This window comes from Capsicum annuum, chromosome 10, assembly GCF_002878395.1.
Source record: "Capsicum annuum cultivar UCD-10X-F1 chromosome 10, UCD10Xv1.1, whole genome shotgun sequence".
Lineage (NCBI taxonomy): Eukaryota > Viridiplantae > Streptophyta > Magnoliopsida > Solanales > Solanaceae > Capsicum > Capsicum annuum.
Genome location: NC_061120.1, coordinates 96,984,619 through 97,008,186, shown reverse-complemented (window position 1 = coordinate 97,008,186; position 23,568 = coordinate 96,984,619). Strand labels below are relative to the sequence as shown.

General features: G+C 38.7%; 1 protein-coding gene across 1 annotated transcript; it reads left to right on the top strand.

The window, feature by feature from the left end:
- Positions 1-14,028: 14,028 nt before the first annotated feature.
- On the top strand, positions 14,029-14,487 carry LOC107844327. Its single transcript, XM_016688772.2, has one exon. It carries the CDS (start codon positions 14,029-14,031, stop codon positions 14,485-14,487), a length of 459 nt encoding a protein of 152 aa, XP_016544258.2.
- Positions 14,488-23,568: the final 9,081 nt, after the last annotated feature.

The following is a 23,568-nucleotide window of genomic DNA, read 5'->3' as shown; positions in this document are numbered from 1 at the left end:
TGATTTCAAGCTATAAAGTCTAAGGTCCTCAAATCCTCTCTAATTTCTATTTGTTCGCTTTTTAGATCATGCCTCGACAATCTAATACGCACAAAAATTTCTCTGTCCTAACTAGGGATGATGTTATGGGATACGCTCTACTCATGGGATCCATACTCGGTCTAGGGGTATAGTTCCTAATTGTTCTGGTGTTCCATATGTTTCCTATAGTCCTCTTCAGGATCCTTAGGCCGCTATGATGAATGCCAAGTTTCATCAGTCGATTTATATGATTGCTCAGTTGTTAGCTTCTTAGGCTGAGTGTGGTGCATCTGCTACTCCATATTTTGAGGCCACAAGTGTTGGCAAGTTAATGAGGATGAGTCCTCCAACTTTCACTAATGTTAAGGTGGAGAAAGATCCTCCGGGTTTTCTGGATGAGATGGAAAGATTTTTAGGGTTATGCATGCCATGAATGTGGAAGGAGTAGAGTTTTGCTGCCTACTAGCTAAATGATGTGGCATACCTATGATACGAAGAATGGGATATGGAAAGGGGTGATGTCGAGGAGTTATCTCTGTGGTAGACTTTCTCTAATGCATTTTAGGAGTTGATGGAATTAAAAGTGGAGGAATTTGTTAATTTGAAACAAGGGAAGATATTGGTCAAGGAGTATGCCTTTATAACACTCTGGGTTTTGACCCTTAAAAAATTTCATGAAATTCTGGTCTCCGGACCCAATACGACTTAAGGATATGAGCCGTATGTTGGGATATGGATAGTAAGTACTAGTCGTATGCTAATTAGTATTGGTTGGTGGGATGGATTTTGGTTACTGAATAAATACGACTTAGGGGTATGATTTGTATTGGTGGTTACAGATAGTTTGGTTCCTTAACTTAATCTTAGACTTTGTTATTTAGGTTGGATCTGAGTACGAGTGACTCACCATGAGCTGTAAGCTAGGGTACGAGTTGTACCATGGACTCGTATGGAGGACAGTGTCTAAATCTTTCTTGAGTTTAAATCTATCGTGGGTACATATAAAGGGTACGGATCATATGATTTGGATATGACTTGGTTGGATGAGTCACATACTGGATATGTTTGATCCCACGGTTGAGGATGGGGTACGAGTGAAGGGTACAACTCATATTGGAAGGGTACGACTCGTGTGGGACAATCGTATCCCTGTGATGAGATTTTGGTGCAACTTAAGTGAGGGTATTTTGGATATTTCCCCACTTATCCTAATAAGGTCCCATGACTTCTAACCTACTTGGGAGGTTATTTAACCTATTATTCCACTCATTAACACATAGAAACTTTTCTAAAACACTCCATAATTCTCTCAAGAGCTTTTGGACAAGGAAAGTTATGGTTTATACTAAAGGATCAATTTGGGGCTTGTCTTGGTGATTTCTTTCCATCATCATCTTGGTTTAAGGCATTTTATTTTTCCTCATTGTTAATTCTAACTAAAGGCATGGTTTTTATGAATGTTTTCGTGATTTCATTGATTGTATAATTTTTGTTTTCAAATATGATTTGGGGATTTTGATATTAAATGGTTGGTTATGGTTTTCCATGATTTTAATTATGCTTTTATATACATTAATGGTTGTTTTGGATAATTGGATTGCATGGGAATGGTTATATGGTTATTGGAATTTGTTTTGATCATATTATGCTCCCAATGTGTTTGACAAAATGCTTATAAAGATATGTTTATTGCATTGACTTCTTTTAATGGAACTCTTGCAAGTTTTGAACTTAGTAAATGAATTATTCATGGTCTAAATGGTTTTAAAAGGCTAAAGTCTAATTGGTTATGCTTGTGTGGAATATGGAAGTCTCCAAAGTGGTTTAATATAATAAATAGAAGGGCACTTAAAAGTCCCTTTAAACTTATAAATGGTTGGATATGGATTATACTTGCAAGTAAGGGTTGGTATTACTATACCAATATCAATGGCCTTGGTTAATAAATGGATAATGGTTTCGTTATTTGGAAATTAGTTTTAATTGAAAAATAATGGCGGGAGGTATAGCTAAGCCATGAAGGTAGAGGTCACATGAGGGACCAAAATTGAAAACTCATATTTGCCGATATGAGGTTGGTCTTGGTAACCGTGTGTATGATGTCACACTATTTTTGGGGGATGTACTAGCCATATCATAGGATACTTCCTAGGTCATGCGGCTACACACACAGGGCCCTTCCAGCAGGGGAAGATAAACCTATATAGCTCATGGGTGGTTTAGGATGGCAAAGCTACATAGCCTTGGTAATGGTTTTAAAGGCATGCTAAACCCAGTCCCTCTTTGCAGCATGGTTATATTTATATATATGTATGTATGTATGTATGTATGTATGTATGTATGTATGGTTGTGTGCATATGAATGGTTTTTCTTGGTTTTATAAATGACATTATTTTATCCTTACCTTAAGATCATGCTAGCGATCACTCGCTAACCCTGCCTATTGGTGGTTGTATTCCTATGCTATGCAGGAATCGACCGTTCTACTTCTCCTATATAGTGATTGACTCGGGGACAATATTTGGACTAAAGTGGTGATCTCCAATCCGTTTGGAAGGCTCCATCTTATGTTATGGATATTTCTAGGCACTTTTGATTTTATTTTGGATATTGGTTTTGGTTGGTTGGGAGCATGTCCTAACCAAATTTTACTACTCTTTTGGTTAGAGGCTTTATGGTACTGCTATAGGTTGGAATGGGCGGGATCGTATTGGTGTCAGCCTTGGCATTGGAATAAGCAGAAGGGCCGACATCATTGGATGATATTGTTGGTTGTTCCATCCTATTTCATTTTGGGATTAATTATATTATGTTTTGGAACATCTTTTGTTATGGCCTGGTTTATGGCCCTTCTTTGGTATGGTTTGGTATGGTTGGATTATTGGTATGGGATAGTTGGACTCGGTTGGTTCGGTCATGGTTTTGATCTTATCCTAGAGTCTTTATGTGAGCTGCTACACTATCTTATTACATACTCGAAATTCAACCAACTCAGGGCAGGCAGCTAGAGGTTGGGTTAGGTAATGGGGGTGGTCTTCGATCCTAGTCAGGCTTGGGTTACCTACTATGATAAGGCCCCAGGAAGAGTAGTGTCAGACTTAAAGTTTTATCAGTTATCTCGATATGCTCTAGAGATAGTGTCGGATATAAGGGCCAGGATAAAAAAGTTGGCCTCAGGACTATCTCGTGAGTTGATCCTTGAAAGTAAGACTGTCTTACTTATCAAGGACATGGATATCTCTAGGTTGGTTGTTCATATGCAACAGGTAGAGGAGGAAAAGAAAAAGTAGGCTGAGATAGGGGAAAGGTAAGGTAAGAAGTTTAGGTTCTTTGAGCAGGGTGATGGATAGTAAAAAAGTGGCAGGGATGGCAGTACGTGGACAAAGAAATTGTTGGAGAGTTTTGGCTTTTTCTCCACAACTAGTGCTCATTACCCGAAGCCATTGGGTGATAGGTGTCAGCAGGGTAGCGATAAATTTAGGGCACAGGGTGCCCAATCTCAGGCTAGTAAGGCATAATTAGCTTTATCGTATCCTTCTTGTAGGTTCTGTGATTGGTTTTATCAGGGTTTTTATGATGAGGAGAGGGACAGGTGCTTCAAATGTGGTCAGCCAGGCCATATTATTCAAAACTATCCTTTTGGTAAGGTTTCTTTGAGCGAGAATAAGGTTCTAGCTGCTTCATCGTCAGCTCCAGCACCAAAGAGTCCACTATCTAGTTTCGGCACTGGTTGAAACCATCTATATGCACTCACTACCCGACAGGAGTCTGAGGCATCGCTTGATGTCCTGATGGGTATGTTGAAACTTTTCTCTCGTGATGTGTATTGTTTACTTGATCTAGGGTCCACTCTCTCTTATGTGAACCCATTTGTGGCTATGTATTTTGGTTTTGGTCTTGAGGTTATTTTGGACTCTTTTTCTATTTTGATCACAGTAGGTGACTCTGGGATTGCTAAGAGCCTATAGGGGTGTGTGGTATTTGTTGGTAGTAAGGAGACTTTGGTGGATTTGGATGTTATTCTGGGTATGGATTGGTTACACTCGTGCTATGTGTCCTTAGACTGTAGGACTCGTTAGGTTATCTTTAGATTCCCTGGTGGGCTGGTTATTTCATGGGAGGGTGGTTCCCTAGCTCCTAATGGGAGATTTATATCATATCTTAAAGCTTAGAGATTAATCTCCAAGGGGTGTCTCTATCACTTGATTCGGGTTAAAGATTCTAACTCGAAGGGTCCAAGGTCCTTCTTTGCATTCAGTTTCAGTGCTAAATAAATTTCCTGAGGTCTTCCCTAATGACCTTCCTGATGTTCTTCCTGATAGGAAGATTGAGTTTGGGATTGATCTGATTTTGTACACTCGTCCAATTTTTATTCCCCTTTATAGAATGGATTCAGCTAAATTTAAAAGAGATTAAGGAGAAACTAAAGGATCTTTTAGATAAGGGTTTCAACTGTCATAGTGTGTCACCATGGGGCGCACTGATATTATTTGTGTTTAAGAAGTATGGTTCCCTTGGAATGTGTATTGACTATCGACAGGTGAATAAGGTAATGGTTAAGAGCAAGTATTCTCTTCCAAGGATAGATGACTTACTTGATCAGTTGCAAGGTGCCAAATTCTTTTCTAAGCTTGATCTTCGGTCTGGGTATCATCAACTTAAGATTAGTGAGGTGGATATCACTAAGACTGCTTTCTGTACCAGATATGGGCATTATGAGTTTCTGGTTATGTCTTTTGGGTTGACCAATGCCCCAGTGACATTCATGGATTTGATGAATAGGGTCTTCCATTAGTTTCTGGATCTTTTTGTCATTGTGTTCATAGATAACATCTTGGTGTACTCTAAGAGTGAGGTGGATCATACCAATCACCTATGCATTGTGTTGCAAACCTTGAAAGAGCAGCAGTTGTAAGCTAAATTCTTAAAATGTAAATTCTGGTTGAACGTTGTCACTAATTTGGGTCTTATTATTTCTAGCGAGGGGATCATTATGGATCTGCAAAAGGTTACAGTGGTTAAGAAATGGCCTCGACCTATGACTCCAACCAACATTTGGAGCTTCTTAGGGTTAGCAGGTTATTATTGGAGGTTTGTAGAGAGTTTTTCAACTATAGTTGCCCCATTGACTAAGTTTACTCAAAATAACATAAAGTTCTCTTGGACAGATGCTTGTGAGGGAAGTTTTGAGAATCCAAAGGATAAGCTAACTTTGACTTTAATTTTGAATTTAATGGAAGGTACAGATGGGTTTGTGGTTTATTGTGATGTATCTCGGGTGGGACTTGGTTGTGTTTTGATGTAGTATGGAAAGGTGATAGCCTATACTTCTAGATAATTAAAGGTGCATGAGAGAAACTATCTATCTAATGATTTAGAACTGTTAGCTTTGGTGTTTACATTAAAAATCTGGCATCACTATTAGTATGGAGTGCACATGGATATCTTCTCAACTCATAAGAGCCTGCAGTATGTGTTCACTCATAAAAGTCTTAACCTCAGGCAGAGGATATAGCTTGAGATTCTCAAGGACTATCATATGAGTCTTTACTACCACCCAGGTAAAGCTAACATGGTTGTTGATGCTCTTAACAGGTTGTCCATAGGGAGTTTAGCTCATGTGGATATGGAGAAGCGGGAGTTAGTAAAGGATATCACCATTTAGCTAACCTTGGAGTTCACCTTTTGGAATCCAATAAGGGTGGTGTGTTGGTGCAGGAAGTAGTGCAATCGTCTCTTAGCGCAGAGATTAAGGAGAAGCAAATGTTAGATCCTATATTATTAAGGATCAAGGGTGATGTTGGTGGGTAGAAGGTGATGGCCTTTGAGATTAGTGGTGATGGTACCATGTGGTACCAAGGGAGGTTGTGTGTTTTTTATGTCGATGGCTTGCAAGAAAGGATCTTGGCAAGGCGCATGAATCACGCTATGTTATTCATCTCAGTTTGATGAAAATGTATCATGACCTCAAAGAGATGTATTGATGGAATGGTATGAAGAGGGATACGACTGATTTTATAGCTAAGTATATGGTGTACCAACATGTAAAAGTTGAGCACGTGATGCCTGGAGGGTTGTATCAAGAGATTGAGTTGCCTGAATAGAAATAGGATGTAATCTACAAAGATTTTGTTACTGCTCTTTCTCATTCTCGGATTTAATTTGATTCGGTTTGGGTTATCGTGGATAGGTTGACAAAGTTGGCTCACTTTTTGTCAGGAAGGACTAAATTTTCGGTTGAGAATTATGCGAGGTTGTACCTTCATGATGTTGTAAAGCTGTATAGGGTACGTGTTTCTATCATCTCGAATCATAGTACATAATTTTCTTCTCACTTCTGGCGAACGTTTTAGAAAGGGTTAGGAACTAAGGTTAGTCTGAGTACTGCTTTACACCTACAGAAGGATGGGAAAAAAGATAGAACTATTCAGATCTTGGAGGATATGCTTCATGCGTGTGTGATTGACTATGGTGGTAGTTGGGTTGAGCTTATACCTCTTGTAGAGTTATCTTACAACAATAGTTACCATTCTAGCATTGGTATGGCCCCTTTTGAGGTGTTGTGTGGCAGGAGGTGCAGATCTCTTATTGGATAGTTCGAGCTTAGTGAGGTGGATATGTTTGGCACAGATTTCGTTTACTAAGCCATAGAGAAGGTAAAGGCGATTCAGGATAGGATTAAGGCTTCCTAAAGTTGCCAAAAGTCCTATGCAGATGTAAAGTGAAGAGACTTAGAGTTTGAGGTTGGGGATAGGGTGTTCCTAAAGGTGTATCCCATGAAGGGAGTGATGCGGTTTGTTAAGAAGGGAAAGCTCAGTCCCCGATATATTGGTCCATATGTGATCTTGAGAAGGGTTGGTAATGTTTCATATGAGTTGGAGTTTGCTTCTAGTTTGAGCTCCATGCATCCGGTGTTTCATGTCTCTATTTTGAGAAAGTGTGTAGGTGATCCTTCATCGGTTGTTCCTTTGGAAGGACTGGGTACCTCAGATTCTCTATCTCCTAGTTGAGATCTTGGATCGGCAGGTTTATCGGTTGCGGATCAAGGATGTATCTTCGGTTAAGGTTCTATATGAAAACCACAAGGTGTAAGAAGCTACTTGGGAATAAAAAGAGGACATAAAGTATAGGTATCCATATTTATTTTCCAATTCGGATATTCATGCTTAAGGTATGTGTTCTTCATCACATCTTTATTTTCTAACTTGGTTAAAGGAAGGATTGATTTCTTACATCTTTGTTTTCTAATTTAGTTAAAGGTCGGAATAGAGATGCTGGGGTGTAAACCGTGCTTATACTGCCTTATCCATCATTCGGGGATGAATGATCCAAGTGGGGGAGAATTGAAACACCTTAGGTTTTGGTCCTTGGAAATTTCCTGCATTTTGAACCTTCTGGATATCATACAACTTAGGATATGTATCGTATGATAGGGTACAATTTAGGGTCCTCATATCGTATGTTCATTAGTTTGGTTTGGTTGGTTTCTGTCCAAGGTACGAATGAATCATACTAGTCTTATGTTAGGGTACTTGTGGTATGATGTCAATCGTATGATGCCCTATGTCTAGCCTAGGTGATTATATTCTGCCTAAGGTATGTTTCTGGGGTACTGTCGTATAGTTGGATACTAGTTGGCCTTGGTGGTTGTATATTGGACAATGTTGGGGTCCAAGGTGAGGCCTAGGGTACAAGGGGTGGGTACCCCTCGTATGGTATGATACAACTTAGGGAGAGGGGTGGTCGTACCCTCCTAAGGGAATTTTATACATTTTAAGTTGAGGGTATCCAGGATATTTCCCTTCTTAACCTCTTATGGTCCTAATGAGTGGTGACTTTACCACTCATTTGCTCTCAATATTCATGCACAATACTATGCTTTGAAAGAATAAGTGATACATATGTTTGTTTAAATGCACTAATCTACACATTTTACAGGCATACAAGATACAAGACGAAAAGGTGTGGATTGGTACTGAAAGAGATCAAGAATAAGAGAAAAGTGCACAATTAAAGACCCTGCACTGATCAGGCTCTGTTACCGTATTCAAGGTCTGATGGCCGCGATCGCGGTCAATCAAACTTTGTCAATTAAGCACGATCGCGGAGATTAGGCAGGAATCACCATCAGTCAATTTGGTCAAGTAAACATGATCACGGAGTTTAGGCAGCGATCGCGGTCTAGTGGGTTTAATGAACAAGGGCAATTCAGTCAAAAAGCATAGCTGATTTCAAATTCCCATATAAGACCCAAAATTCTTTTCCCTTAGACATCATGAATAAAAAGGACAATTGACAAATTAGAACTTGTGGAACCCTAGAATTTGGGGAACATTGTTTTGTTTTGAGAATTTCAAGTTGAAGTAGGTGAAATTGAAGTGTGATTTGAAGATTTTATTTATTCTCCATAGTTATGGATGCAATGAATGAATTGCTTGGTACATTTCTTCTCTTTAATTTCATGAGTAGCTAACTTCTCTAGTCTTGGGATTATGTTGAACTAAGGTGCAATTATGTGTGGGTAATGGTGTGTTTATATGATGTTTAAGTGTTGATTATGGATTTCACTATTGCTTGCTCTTAATAGTTGGAATTTGTGGGTGAAGCCCCTAAATATCCAAATGGGTTTATCGAGTGAAAACCCCAAACTCTAGAAAACCCTCATCATTCTTGAAAGAGGGTTGTGGGTGAACTCTTGGGAACCCATCGCTTCCTTGAAAAATGGCTATAGGGGGACAAAGAAATAGTGGACAATTGATAATGTGGCTTACTCCTTTTTACCATCTTAGAAACAAGGGTAGATAGATAGTGAGTTATGCCACGGGCATCTTCCTAGAAATAGGGATGCCCAATTGAGGGTTTGGGTGGTTATTATTGATACACTCGTTAGGTGCTCGAAAGAGCCAAGGAGTGACATCTTTGAGGTTTTGTTAACAAACTATCCTAAAAGATTTTTGACCGAACCTATCATGTACCCAACGATTGGTACTCATGCTAAACCATCTTGATCCCATGCTCACCTTGCCCTTAGGTAGACATAATCCCAAGATCCCTCCTAATTGAAATTCTAAAATAAAAGTGTGATTGTAGTGTGTTGTTTAACTTGATGTTGAAGAAATCCTGATCAAACAACCCCCTCCCCCCCACTTTACATTAGGTGTTTATTGTTGCAAACACTTCAGGTATCTTTTTAAGTAATCATAACACCCATAAGAATTGAGTTTTAAATCTCACTCATTGTGGATTCGACCTCAATGAAAGTTGGGATATTGACAATGACCGTCCTCTACCAAATTGCATGGTATAGTTGAGCATTATCAAAATGGCACCGTTACTGGAGAGTGAAATCTAGATTTCACTTATGCGGTGTGATTTTTACTTGGGTATACCCGTGGTGATTTTGATTTAATTTCCTTGTTGTTTTTTATTAGGTAATCATTATTCTTTCCACATAATCATGAGGAAATATGGTGCGGATTATCTTGGCACCGAAGATTATGAGAGTGCTATTCGCATTCTCCCCCTCGAGGGGAATGGAGCAATTTATGTCATAAGTGCCATGGTACAATTGCTTCATCTAAAGGGACTTTTGGGGGGACAAGCTCATAAGGACCCGAATTTTCACTTGAAGGACTTTGTAGAAGTTTTTTGCCTTTTCAATATTGCACACATATCCCAAGAGTCCATCCGGTTCCGCCTTTTCCCATTCTCTCTAATGAGAAAGGTGGTGCTATGGCTAAGATATTTACCCGCCGGGTATATCACCTCATGGATGAGTCTTAGGGAGGCCTTCTTAAGTCAATTCTTCCCACCTTCGAAGATGTTACAATTGCGGGATAAAATTGTTAATTTCTGCCAATTCCATGAAGAACCATGGTATGAAGCTTGGGAGAGATTCAAGAAGAAGCGCTTGAAATGCCCTAACCATAAGATGCCAGAGAAGATGTTTTTCCAAATTTTCTATAGGGAATCGGACCAATGAAATAAAGTCATAGTTGATAATTCATCTGGTGGATTGTTCATTAAATCACCATATGGAGTTGCATCAAAAGTATTGGATCAAGTAACAATTTTGTCTAGGGGTTGGGTTCATGAAGGATGCCGAGGTGGCCGTGGGGGATCCTTTCTCATCCTTTGTGTTCCAAGACAAAAAAAGTGAAGAGGAGGGGAATGAAGCAAACACGGTCAAGGTGATGTCATGCCTTGAGCTCCAAATTGAGCATATGTTGGGAGTCCCCATGGAAAGTGTAAATTTGATAAATGGAAGAGACGTTAAACCATGTGAAAGTGCAGAGGAAGAAATGCTTGATGACAAGTTGAGTGTGTTGCCTAAAATTTTAGAGGGTTTCCACCTTGACTCTCAAGGGCAAGGTGGGAATCAAGGTCGGAACCATGAAAGTCTACGCATGGAACAAGGTAAAAGAGAAGGGGGCATCCATGAAGAAACTTTGGCTCAAATCTTGAGTAGTGTTAGAGGACCGGTAAAATGGTGAATGAAGTGTGAAGTGATTTCTCTATGCTCTACCAGAAGGTTGTGTCCTACTCAACTGCCATTCAACAACAAGAGGCAAAAGTGAATCAAATATTGAAGTACCCATGGAGAGGCAAAGTGAAGAAATGCCAAGTGGGAAGGTAACAAGTGCTATGATCACCCGATATAGAAAAAGTCTCGAAAATGGTATTGATCTTGACAACCCCAGTGAAAAAGAAGATGATTAGCAAACAAAGGAAAAGAGAAAAAAGTCCAGTGATGATGAGACAAAGCCAAGTGATATTGTGGTTGGAAAGACAAAGGCAAATGAGTACAAAATTGTCTAAGTTACATCAAACACTATTCCTCTTCCTTTCCCTAAATGGTTCATGTAAAAGGGAGAAGATGCAAAGCTTAACACGTTCTTTGATAAAGTTAGCACCCTATCTATTAATATTCCTTTAATTGAGGCTTTGAAACTTATGCCAGGGTATGCTAAATTTGTAAAGGGTTTGGTATCTAAGAAGCATCTATTGGAGGATGAAATAATAGAATTAACACATCATTATAGTGCCATTATGTCAAGCACATTAGTGAAAAAGAAAAAAGAACCCGATGCTTTTACAATTCCATGCACCATCGAATTGTTCAAGTTTGCAAAGGCATTGTGTGACCTCAGAGCAAGTGTAAAGTCGAAGGGAGTTATTTATGATGTTCTAGTAAAAGTGGACCGATTTATCTTCCAGGCCGACTTTGTGATCTTGGATTATGCAATGGATATTGAAGTTTCTATTATTCTTGGGAGACCATTCTTAGCTATGAGAAAGGATTTGGTGGATGTGGAATCCGACGATATAAAGTTTCAGTTGAATAACGAGGAGGTGTCCTTCAACATATGTAAGTCCATGAAGCAACCGATGGACTTAAAAGTCATCTCGGTAATTGATGGGGAGGTGATGAATCATGTTTATGTGAGCTTGTTGGATGATTCTTTACTAGGGGTGTTATGGAATTGAGAAAGAAAAGAAGTGGAATAATTTGATGAGGTGGTTGCATCTTCAACGAGGCTTGGATCTTATACCAAGAACCCGATAATATTAGATCTTGATCTTAAAAATCATAAAATCTCACCCGCAAGACCATCCATTCTCGAGCCACCAAAAATTAAACTAAATACTTTGCCACCCCATGTTCAATACATTTTCTTCGGTGACAGAGACACATTACAAATCATTATTGCAAGTGACCTCGAACCTTCTCAAGTGGACGCATTGAAGTTGGTGGTAAAAAAGTTCATTTAAGCCATTGGATGGACGATTGTGGATATCATAAGAATAACCCCCAGTATTTGTTCCCACAAAATTAAACTTGAACAAGACCATGTACCAAACGTGGAACATCAAAGGAGGCTAAATCAACCCATGTAAGAGGTGGTAAAGAAAGAAATCATCAAGTGACTCGATGTAGGAGTAATATATCCAATAGACAATAGCACTTGGGTGAGCCCAATACAATGCGTCCCAAAGAAAAGTGGCATCAAGATAGTTAAAAATGAAAAGAATAATCTCAACCCCATCTGACCGATCACCAGGTGGGGGTATGTATGGATTACCGGAAGTTAAACTCGTAGACCAAGAGAGACTATTTTCCAATGCCTTTCATGAACCAAATGTTGGATAGATTAGCCGAGCAAGGATGGTACTTTTTCTTGGATGGTTACGTGGGGTACAATTAAATTTGTATCACTCTAGAGGACCAAGAGAAGATGACATTTACTTGCCCGTATGGGATATTCACATTCAAGCAAATACCTTTTGGGTTATGCAATGCCCTGACAACTTCTTGGTGGTGAGGAGCTCATTTGAATCAATTATTGAACCTAAACAAGGTGCTTGAAAGACGCGCGGAGACCAACTTTGTCCTAAATTGGGAAAATGTCATTTCATGGTCAAGGAAGGTATTGTATTGGGCCAAAATATATTAAGGAAAGGCATATAATTCGATCAAGACAAGGTAGAGGTGATTTGGAAGATACCAGCCCCCGTGTTCATAAAAAGTGTTTTGAGTTTTCTTGGACATGTTGGATTTTATCGATATTTTATCAAGGATTTCTCCAAGATAGCTCATCCGATATGAAATCTCCTTGAGAATTAGACTAAATTAAAATTTGATGAGTCATGCTTAAAATACTTTTATTGCCTTAAGGAGTTTCTTATTCAAGTCCCCATTATTGTGGCCCCAAATTGGTCATCCACTTTTGAGGTAATGTGTGATGCAAGTGGGATTGCATTGGGCATAGTGTTTGGTAAATGCAAGGAAAAACTCTTTCATCCTATCTATTATGCAAGAAAAACCTTGAATGATGCTCAACGCAACTATACCGTTACCGAACAAGAGTTATTGGCGGTTGTATATGCTTTTGAAAAATTTTGTGCCTACTTGATAGGCACGAAAGTAGTGGTGCACACAGATCATGCCGCCATTAAGTACCTCATGGACAAGAAGGAAGCAAAACCATGCCTAATTAGATGGATTTTTCTCTTGCAGGAATTCAACTTTGAGGTAAAGGACCGAAAGGGGTGCGAAAACCCAGTGGCCGACCATCTCTCGCATCTTGAAGGTAATCATGAAAAGAATGGAGAAATTGAAATTGATGATGATTTTCTCGATGAATTATTCATGTCTATTATGGGAAAAAGTGCATTGTGGTATGCCGACTATTCTAACTATGTAGAAAGTGGTGTGCTTCCCGAAGGGATTAGCTACCATAAAAAAAGCTGTTTTTATTTGATGCTATGAGATATTTTGGGGTTGATTCATTCCTACTTCAGGAGTGCGCGGATTGTGTTGTTAGGCAGTGCGTTATGGACGTCGAGATGAATGATATAGTTGAATCTTGCCACTCCTCACCTTACATTGGTCACCATGAAGGGATCGTACCATAAGCAAAATCCTCCAATATGGGTATTTTGGCCCTCCATGCATTAGGACGCCATCGAATGGGTGAAATAACGCCACCAGTGTCAAATGCAATGTGGTATCTCAAGAAGGCATGAAATGCCCCTCAGACCAAACCTCAAAGTTGAACTATTTGATCTATGGGGAATTGACTTTATGGGTCCATTTGTGAGCTCATTTGGAAACAAATACATATTGGTAGCAGTTGATTATGTTTATAAAAGGGTGGAAGCCATGGAACTTCCAAATAACGAGAGCACAAGTGTTACCTCCTTCTTAAAAAAAATACATCTTCACAAGGTTCAAAATGCCGTGTGCTATCATTAGTGGCGGAGGCTCACATTTTTCTAATCGGGTATTTGGGGCCCTTCTTGACAAGTATGGAATTAAAAACAAAGTATCTACTCCATACCACCCCTAAATGAGTGACAAAGTTGAAGTTTCAAATCGATAAATCAAAGGAATACTTGAGAAAACGGTGAATATAGGCCAATCCAATTGGTCAAAGCAGCTTAGTAAGGCACTTTGGGCTTATAGAACGGCCTACAAAACCCCAATTGGCATGTCCCCCTAACAAATGGTGTTTGGAAAGGAATTTAATTTTCCCATCGAGCTTGAGCATAAGGCCTTGTGTGTGTTAAAGAGATTGAACATGAATTTTGAAGAAGCCTCCGAGAAGAGAGTTACAAAACTCCACGAGTTGAAAGATTTTGGACTCAAGGCTTATGAGATCTCCGCATTGTATAAAGAGAAAATAAAGAAATGGCATGATGCTCGAATATTTAGATGCAAATTCCATGTCGGAGAGAGTGTACTCCTTTACAATTCTCATTTGAAACTTTTTGATGGGAAGCTTCGTTCTAAAAGGTCGGGACCATTTGTGATTTCTAATGTCTACCTTAGTAGTGCCATTGAATTGGAAGATCATGAAAGAAAGAAGTTTGTAGTGAATGGTCAAAGGGTGAAGCACTGTAATATGGAAGATCCTATGGTGGCCAAGGTGGAATTTTTTTATTTCAAAGATGCCACATGGTGAAGAAATAGAGTTGTGACATGACGTTAAATTAGCCGCTTGAAGGGAGGCAACCCATCCTTGACTAATTTCTTGTTTGTTTCAATGTTCTGTAGGTGTATTAACTCAAGTTTAATGTCCAAAAAATAGGGGAAAATAGAGCTAGAAAATGGTAGTTGTGCAGGAAATCAAAATAGAGCAAAAACAAGGGATTTCAACCTCAGTTACTATGATCCCCTACTGCGATCACTGCATCTGAGGGGCATTTTGATTGCTGCTTCAGGAAGACCCTTCAGGAAGACCCTTCTAACCTTTGTACTTCTTTATTTATATTTAGTGAGGGCACTTTAGGTCCCTAAGTTGGGGGGTGAGGTGTGCGATTCTACCTTTGTTTTCTTAATTTTTGACGACCTTTTACCTATGATAGATTGAGTGACAACATTCTTAAGGGGAAAGCTTTGCGATTGGGTTTTGAACCGTGGATGCAGGGGAAGTCTGAGTACTCGTGGCATCAAGGTCACAAATGCAAGGAAAGTCTGAGTACCTATGGCATTTCGGATTTAGGATCATATTCATACCTATGGCAAAAATTAAGTAACCATATAGTCGGTTTGCCCATATGAAATCTACAATGTGAGACAAATGCTTGGGTTATAGCCATAGTTAGCGAATTGTGCGTGGTGAAAATTCAAAGCAAGCACCCCCATCAGTCCAAAATTTTTGAAAAAATCAAGGGCATGGACGTGAGCAACCTTATAACATAGATTTTTCTCTTTTTGTGACTCCAAAAATTTTGGCTTGTGAAAATAAATAGATACTCCATTGTTGTCTCTAACAGGAGGGGAAATTGAGCCCCATTGGCAAATTCACATGCCATGTGTGGCAAGTTGAATTGTTTAAATCTCATGTATACTTGTGTCATCTCGAACTTGCCCCATTAGTTTCTCAAGGATGATTTTTATTATACTTGGTTGGGGAGATGATCTTAGGCCATCTTTCTGACATTGGAAGCCCACTTTAGCCTAAAAAGCCTACCTGTGCTTAAATATTATCCCTAGTTACCCACTTTTAGCCTTTGGACCTTTCTTTTGCAAACACATTACAAGCCACGAACCTTTAAATTCTTATCCCTCTTTCGAACCCTATCCTCATTGAACTTAAAGTCATAACTTGAGGCTAAAAGACTAAGTTAGGGGTAGTGAAGATTGAAGGAAATGACTTTGGGATACAAAGTTACAAGTGAGTTCCCAAGAGCTTAAGCATGGAAAACAAAGGAATAGAAAAAAAAAGAATTCAACAAAGGAATGAAATGCATGATGTATGCAAGAAAAAGAAATAGAAAGACAATGGGTGAAGCAAGGAAATAAAAGTAGGCACATTTGTAACCAAAAGAAGTGGCCCATGATCAATGTGATGTATATGTTCAAGAAGGGTATATCCATGTTGTTCCTAAATGATATCCTACTCTACCCTAAACCTACGTTACAAGCTCAAAAATCCCTTCGAGATCTCCAACTATTTATATTTATTATAGTGGTGATTGAAAATAAGGGCAAGCCTATGGTATGTCACTTGTTAGCATAGAGAGTTCTTATGGGGGAGAGAGTTTTGCGCTCAAATTTCTTGTTACATATTTGATAGCTTAGTATGTGAAATTTTCCTTCTTGTGAGGAGGCATGTGAACAAGTTGAGGTGGGTGATTTTGTAACCTTCCAATATATGAGGTAAGGGAGTATAGTGTAGCCGAGGTCAAGAATGAATCACTTCTAGAGTATTAGTGATTGTTGCATTGTCGCTCTTCGATGTCTTTTTCACCCTTGAAAATTACATTTTATGTTGAGGAGTGCTATGAGAATAACTTTGTCCATGTGTGAAGAGCTACTTATGGTAGTGACCAAGCTCGAAGTTATTATGATCAATGGGTCATCTAACTTGGGAATAAATGTGCATTGTCTCATGGTGAATGGCAGTGTTGCTTGAGGATACGCAAAGCTTTAAGTTAGGGGTGTTTATGAGTGGTGAGCTTACCGCTCATTTGAACTCAACATTCATGCACAATACTATGCTTTGAAAGAATAAGTGAGACATATATTTGAATACATGCACTAATCTCCATATTTTGCAGGAATACAAGATATAAGACAAAAAGGTATGGATTGGAGCTAAAAGAGATCAAGAATAAGAGGAAAGTGCACAGTAGAAGACCCTGCCTTGATTAGGCTCAGTTACCGCGATTGTAGTTGACAATGCTCAACATACACGTCAATTTAAGTGCAAGGTGGTCATGGTCAATATAATTACCCAACAAGAGTCGGGGTCGAATCCACGAGGAAAAATGTGAATGTCGATAAAATTAGCTCAAAATAACGGACACTCGCTTCAATTCAAACCTACAGTACAAGAATGTAAAAATGGGGGGATTGAATGGTACCACACCTAGTATTTCATTTTGAGATTTTCAAGTATTAATTCGGGGTTACAAATAATTAGAGTATAATCAATTAGACTTGGATCTTAGGATTATGTTTTCCTAGGGGCAACTTATGCATGGGGTATGATAACTTGATGCAAATTCTAAATATTAGTGATGAGGTAGGCTAGGTTGAAATTCCTTGAGGCTAGTTTATCAACAAAATCTCAAGGGTGTCACTCATTGACCCTTTTGAGTACCTAATGAGTGCTTCAATAAAAACCACCCAATACCTCAATTAGGAACCCCTATTTCTAGGATGGTGCCCTAAGTATAGTTAACTTCACAATCACACTTATGTCTAAGATGGTGAAAATTAGCCAACTATGCTCATAAATTATCTATTATTGCCTTGGTTCCCATATCCCTCTTTCAAGGATGATGTGGGTTCCTAAATTTCACCTAAACCCCTTCTTCAAGGGTGGTTTAAGCTTTCAAGAGCTTAGAATTTTCACCCACAAGCCCAATTTGGGTATTTGAGGCTTTCACCCACAAATTCCAACCAATTTAGTCAAGAAATAATAGAACCCAATATCACAAACTAGTAAATGCACAAGTAAATCACATCCCACACATAACTGCACCCTAATCTAGCATAATCCCAAGAGGAAAAACTAGCTACACATAAAAATAGTAATCAAGATATACTCAATGACCTCCATTGATTAGATTTATGAAAGGCTAAGTGAATGTTACTTCAAACTTTGAATATCCACAAATCTTCAATGGGGGTTATCTAATCCTTCACTTGGAAGCTACTCCAATGTATTCTTCACCTATAATTAATATATATTTTCTTCTCCCAGAATGGAGGTTAATCACCAGACAAAGTTCCCCAAAAATGGGAATTGTAGAATGAATCATAGAATGATAAGGTTTGAGTCTTCTTTAGGGCAAGTTTGGGATTGGATTACTGAAATTACATGTCTTCCCCTGGGGAAAATCCCGTGCTTCCACGATCGCACCATTTTTTCCCCGATTGTGGCTATGCGACCGTGATAAAACTCACATGATCGCGTTAGATGACCGATCTTGACTGACCGCGATCGTGGACCTCAAACCACGATAGTGGTAACTAAGCTTGTGTTCTGCTCCAGGTCTTCAGACTGCACTTCTTTATTACTTTTGATCTTTTTCAGCTCGCATCCACATATTTTCATCTCAATATCTATGTGCCTGGAAAAGGTGGAACATAGTGCATTTAATCACAAAGTTACCTCATTTAGACATGTAAATCATAGTAGTGTGCAAGTGAGTGGTAAATTCACCACTCATCAACACCCACAACTTAAATCTTTTCTTGTCCTTAAGCAACAGTACCTCGTAATATGAGACAATGCACATTTATGCCCAAAATATATGACCCAATGATCATAATGACATTATGCTTAGTTATTACCTCAAGTAGCTCTTCAAACATGGGCAAAGCTATTTTCCCGACACCCCTCAACATAAAACGCAATAATCAAGGATGCAAAAGACTTCAAGGAGCAACAATGCAACAATCAGCAATACTCTAGAAGTGACTAACTTTTTTACCTTAACTATACTATACTCTCTTTGCCTCTTTTCTCGAAGGATGACAAATCACCCACTTCAACTTTTTCACTTGCCTCCTTACAAGAAGGGAAATTTCACACACCAAGCTACCAAATAAGCATCAAGGAATTTTAAGTGCAAAACTCTCTCCCTCACAAGAACTCTCTATGCCAACAGGTGTTATACCATAGGCTCGCCCCTATTTTCAATCACCACTACAATAAATATAAATGATTGGAGATTTCAAAGTACTTTTTGAGCTAATAACGCAGGTTTGGGGTAGGGTAAGATATCATTTAGGAAAATTCATGGCCAATACCCTCCTTGAACATCTACATCACACTATTTTTCAATCCGTTGACTGTGTGCTACTTCTCTTTGTTTTTGTTCTTTTGATTACATAAGTGCCTATTATTGCTTCCTTGCTTCACCTTTTTTTCATTTATTTTTCTTTTAAATTTTATGCAATTCGTTTGGTTTTCAATGTTTAAGCTCTTAGGCACTTACTAACAACTTCGTGGCCTAAGTTACTTCCTTCAATATTCACCACCCCCAACTTAGGCTTTTACCCTAAAGTTGCATGTTTAAGGGGGTATGGTTCAAAAGAGGTATAAAAATTGAATGGCTCACAGATTGTAAGGTGTTTGCCAAAGAAAGATTCAAAGGCTCAAAATAGCTAACTAGGGATAACATCTATGCACGGGTAGGCTTTTTAGGTTAAGTGGGCTTCCAATGTCATAAAAATGGCCTGAGATTATCTCACTAACCAAAAACAATCAAAATTAGCCTTGAGAGACTAATGGGGCAAGTTCTAGATGACACAAGTACACATGAGATATAGACAAATAACTCACCACACATGGCATGCGAACTTATCAAGGAGGCTCAATTACCCCTCACATCAAAGAAAAATATAGAGTATCTATCAATATGTACAAGCCAAATATTTTAGAGGCACAAAAAGAGAAAAAGTTTTATTACAAGGTTGCTCATGTCCATGCCCTTGATTTGTAAAAAATTTTGGACAGAGGGGGTTGTTTGTTTTGCATTTCTACCATGCATAATTTGCTAACTTATGGCAAACATCCAAACATTTGTCTTTATATTTGGCTCAACATGGGAAAACCAACCATATGGCTACTCAAACTTCGCCAATGGCATGAGTGTGGTCCCAAATTAACAATGCTACAAGTACTCAGATTTTCCTTGTATTTATGACCTTGATACCACGGGTACTCAGAATTTCCCTACATCTATGGCTCATAACCCAATCACGCTTTTCCCTTAAGAATGCTATCACTCAATCTATCATAGGGAAATGATCGTCATGCATCACCATCATCAAACTAAAACTAAAGGAGAAAGAAAAGATAAAATAAAAAATCAAATGACTAATCCATGAAATGTGGGCACCATCAAAGTGCCTAAATATAGCATCCTAAAAACAAATTAAAATATCTGCAATGTCATCACAACAACATAAAAAACATCTAAAAATATATTAAAACAATACAAATCTAGGCACCCTAACTGAAAGGGCAGCAGTGTCCCTACTGCATAAGCAATATAGCAAAATTAAAGCATCCTCCCTGAATCTGCAACACATGCTGCTATCTCCCTCAATCTCTGTATCAGTTCCATCATCATCTATACCTGACCACTCGGATGGGGCCTCGTTATCTCTGTCCACCCTCGATAAAGGTAGTCACTCCTTGGGTTTGTTAACCTTAAAGATGACCTTCACCCCTTACCATATCTTGGTGAAAAATTTATCTCTCTTTTCTCTCTTCATCATATTTTCATGTAACTCCTTGATGTTCTTGTGTGATTTGGCTAAGGCAGAATAAGCTCTCTCCAATCTGGCGGTAGTGGCTGCTTTCTTCTTCTGCTCCTCTAGGTGTACTTAATAATCTGACCAAGCTACATATGAGTGGAAAACAGTGGAAGACTCTCCCCATCACCGCATCTTACTTGAGATCTCATCAAAGGGGTTTACTGAAGAAGGTCTACATGAGTCAATGTCCTCCTTGGTCAACTTGCCCGAGTCAACTGTTCTTTTCTTTCTCTGACCATATGCACCTTCGCCCTATAATTTAAGTGGGAAGATACAGGGTCCTAGGTGTACCCAGTTATATATAACTTATTCCTTCACTTCTGCCCTCTTGCATAACTCAGTAATAAGGGAAGGAAAGAGACGAAGTGTACCCCCTTAATTCTTGAAGTGCCTCTACTTTGAGATCATAATTTTGCCCACGTTCATAGCAAAGTCATATAGGATACAAGACACCATCCGAGCCCGCATATCTATGATAGCAGTCATGTGTGTGCACGATAATACTCTGCTACAGATGACATTCAACCAAAGCCTGGCCTCCGCCGTGAAGCCATTCATCGAAATTTCTATCTTGGTGGTAGACTAGGGAACTTATTTACTAGGAAATAATATGTTCACCATTCGGGTCCTTGGCTCGCACCCTTTTTGCCTGAAACTGAGCCATGTCTGCATTTGAGAGCCCATATATATCAATTATCCACTCTAATCTAAAATGCACCTCTTTTCCCTAAATTTTATCATTAGGTTTGTGAGAGATACTATGATAAGGTTGGCATAGAAATCATGAACCTGTTGCTTATTAACATAGAAAGGGTCCAGGGCAAAGCACATCCACCCGGTAGTAGTGAGTCTGGCATGGAATCGAGGGAGTTTCTCCTCCACTTTATCTAAGCAAATACCCTTTTTTGGGAGTAATTTGGTCCTTGGAAGGTCACTATAGTATAGGTTATGGCATTTATCAGACATGAATCTGGTATTGTTAAAGTCTTCCATTTTGTGGCTGAGTACCTATAAGTAATACTATTTAGAGTATCAGTTGCACTCTCACACCAAAACCATATTAGCTTAGTAGGATAAACCTTTGTGGCAATGTCATAGTGATTTTTGGGGTGAGAAATGGATGTACAAAATTTTTGGTTTCAGCAGAAAATAGCTCTCAGTTTTGGCAATCATGGAGCCTTAATCACGATTGCAATGCTGCGATCATGGTCCCGATGACTGTGATCACGGTAACTAAACTATATTTTAACCCTAAATTTGTGTTCCAACTAGCCATATAATCATCATATTCAAGGAACTTTCTTGGAATGTGCGATTATACCCTTAAAACTCAAAGAAATTAACATGGAATTCACTGGGGCATTAAATCAAACACATGGTGTACACATTGATTTTAACAGTTTTAGGCCTAAATTTGGGTACTCAAGAATTCCCCGATGATGCGTACACCCACTAAAATATCTAACCACAATAATCATCATAAACATATAAGGATTTGGCATTATAAATACTATTTTAGGCCTATTCCTAAAAATAAGTCTCAAGCCTAAATCAAACATACAAACGAGGGAGTTGAGACAACATACCAAATTAGATGATTCAAATAGAATGGAATTCTCACTTGGACACTTAATACAAAGCTAAAATTCAAAGAGAATTTGAGAGAATTTAAAAAGGGGTGCGTGTAGGGAAAATGGTAGACGAATGGCCTTTTAAGATGATTCGACCATGATCGCGATCCTAGTTTTGTGATTATGGACACTCGGCTACCATGATTGTGATAACTGAGACCAAATTTTAGGTCCCCTACACTCCCCTATTTAGTTCAAAATACGATAATTTCACACTTTCCCTTTTTTAATTTTAATCAGCACTCCTCATAGCACCATCATTTCATGAATTATGCATGTATAAAACCAAAAATAAAATCTACTCTATCATGCATAAATAAAGTCCCCTACACTTCCCTATTCATCGAATGATGGGTTATTTCTCATTTTTTGTGATAAGGCACCTCTCCTACTATTGTTTATGTTTCCACTTACAAGATTTGAATCTCCATCCCAACTTTCACTCTCTATGATTTGAGCGGCAGAGGAATAGAAGATTCAGATCTTCTAAGGTGAAATATGATAGAAAAAGTGACAATATGATGCGGTTTCTATCATGCCACTTTGAAGACTTGAACCTTTTACCCAACTTTACATCAAAATTTTTATTTGGCTCCTTGGGTAAGGGTTGGAATGCCAATAGGACATTAGTTAAAGATCGAAAGCTAAGCTCATTGGCCTTGGAGTGTGGGGTTCCCATGTACTTATTAAGAACGCCAAACTCTAAAACATAGGGGTGTGCCCCTTCTCCCCAACATCTATATTTGCTTGGGTGGATAGATTTTTATCAAATCCACCAAACATAATATTGAAACTTGTTTTAAATGAGGTCCATCCCTTACTTCTAGCATTGTATCCCCTTTGTCATCCTCACCATGAGATAGGTTCTAGTCTTTATAAGAGATTTCCTTGGCTTTTTATTTTAACTCTAGCATCATTTCATCACTTTTGGCATCTTCAACAACATTTTGTTTGGTTGGTTAGGAAATCACCGATGAATCTTCACTACCAAGTGTATCATTAACCAGATAGCTTGGTTTATCTTCTTGATTCACCTTCTCTTGGGAAGTGGGCAAGGTATTGGTATTTACATGATTAGATTCCTTGCCCATTTCCTTTATCTTGGAGATCTCCCTTCCAAATGCCTCATTCTATGTATGTTTTCCACATTCTCCCCTATTGTAGTTACCCAATCCAAAATGATTTGAAGCATTGCTTCAAAACTATTAGACCCGACATATTTTTTTCTCTTGTCATATCATGATACCTATCAAACTCATAAGAAGAACTAGTAATTAGGTTTGCATAATTAGGGTAGGGAGTATTTGGAAAATCACTTTAATGTCCATCTCGACCACCACACAAATAACGTTCATACTCCCAATAGGATTGATGTGGTGCTTCCATCTCTCTCTGGGGAGCATATCTATAATCTCACCTAAAGTGGGGTCCGTTATAATATGGACATGGATCGTAAAGATAGGATTTCCAACTACCAAAGTCGTATTTATCTCAATATGCCATGTTGTAAAATAAACGAAAACAAATATCTACCTAACACAAGAAACAACACAAAATCACAAACACTTATTTACAAGTTTGAATTTAAGAAAGTAAGCTAAATTTCCAAACTAACTCAATATGCCAAATTG

What these genes read in the sequence shown, in the direction of transcription:
- LOC107844327 (XM_016688772.2), top strand. Translation starts at nt 14,029, where the DNA reads ATGGTGTTTGGAAAGGAATTTAATTTTCCCATCGAGCTTGAGCATAAG.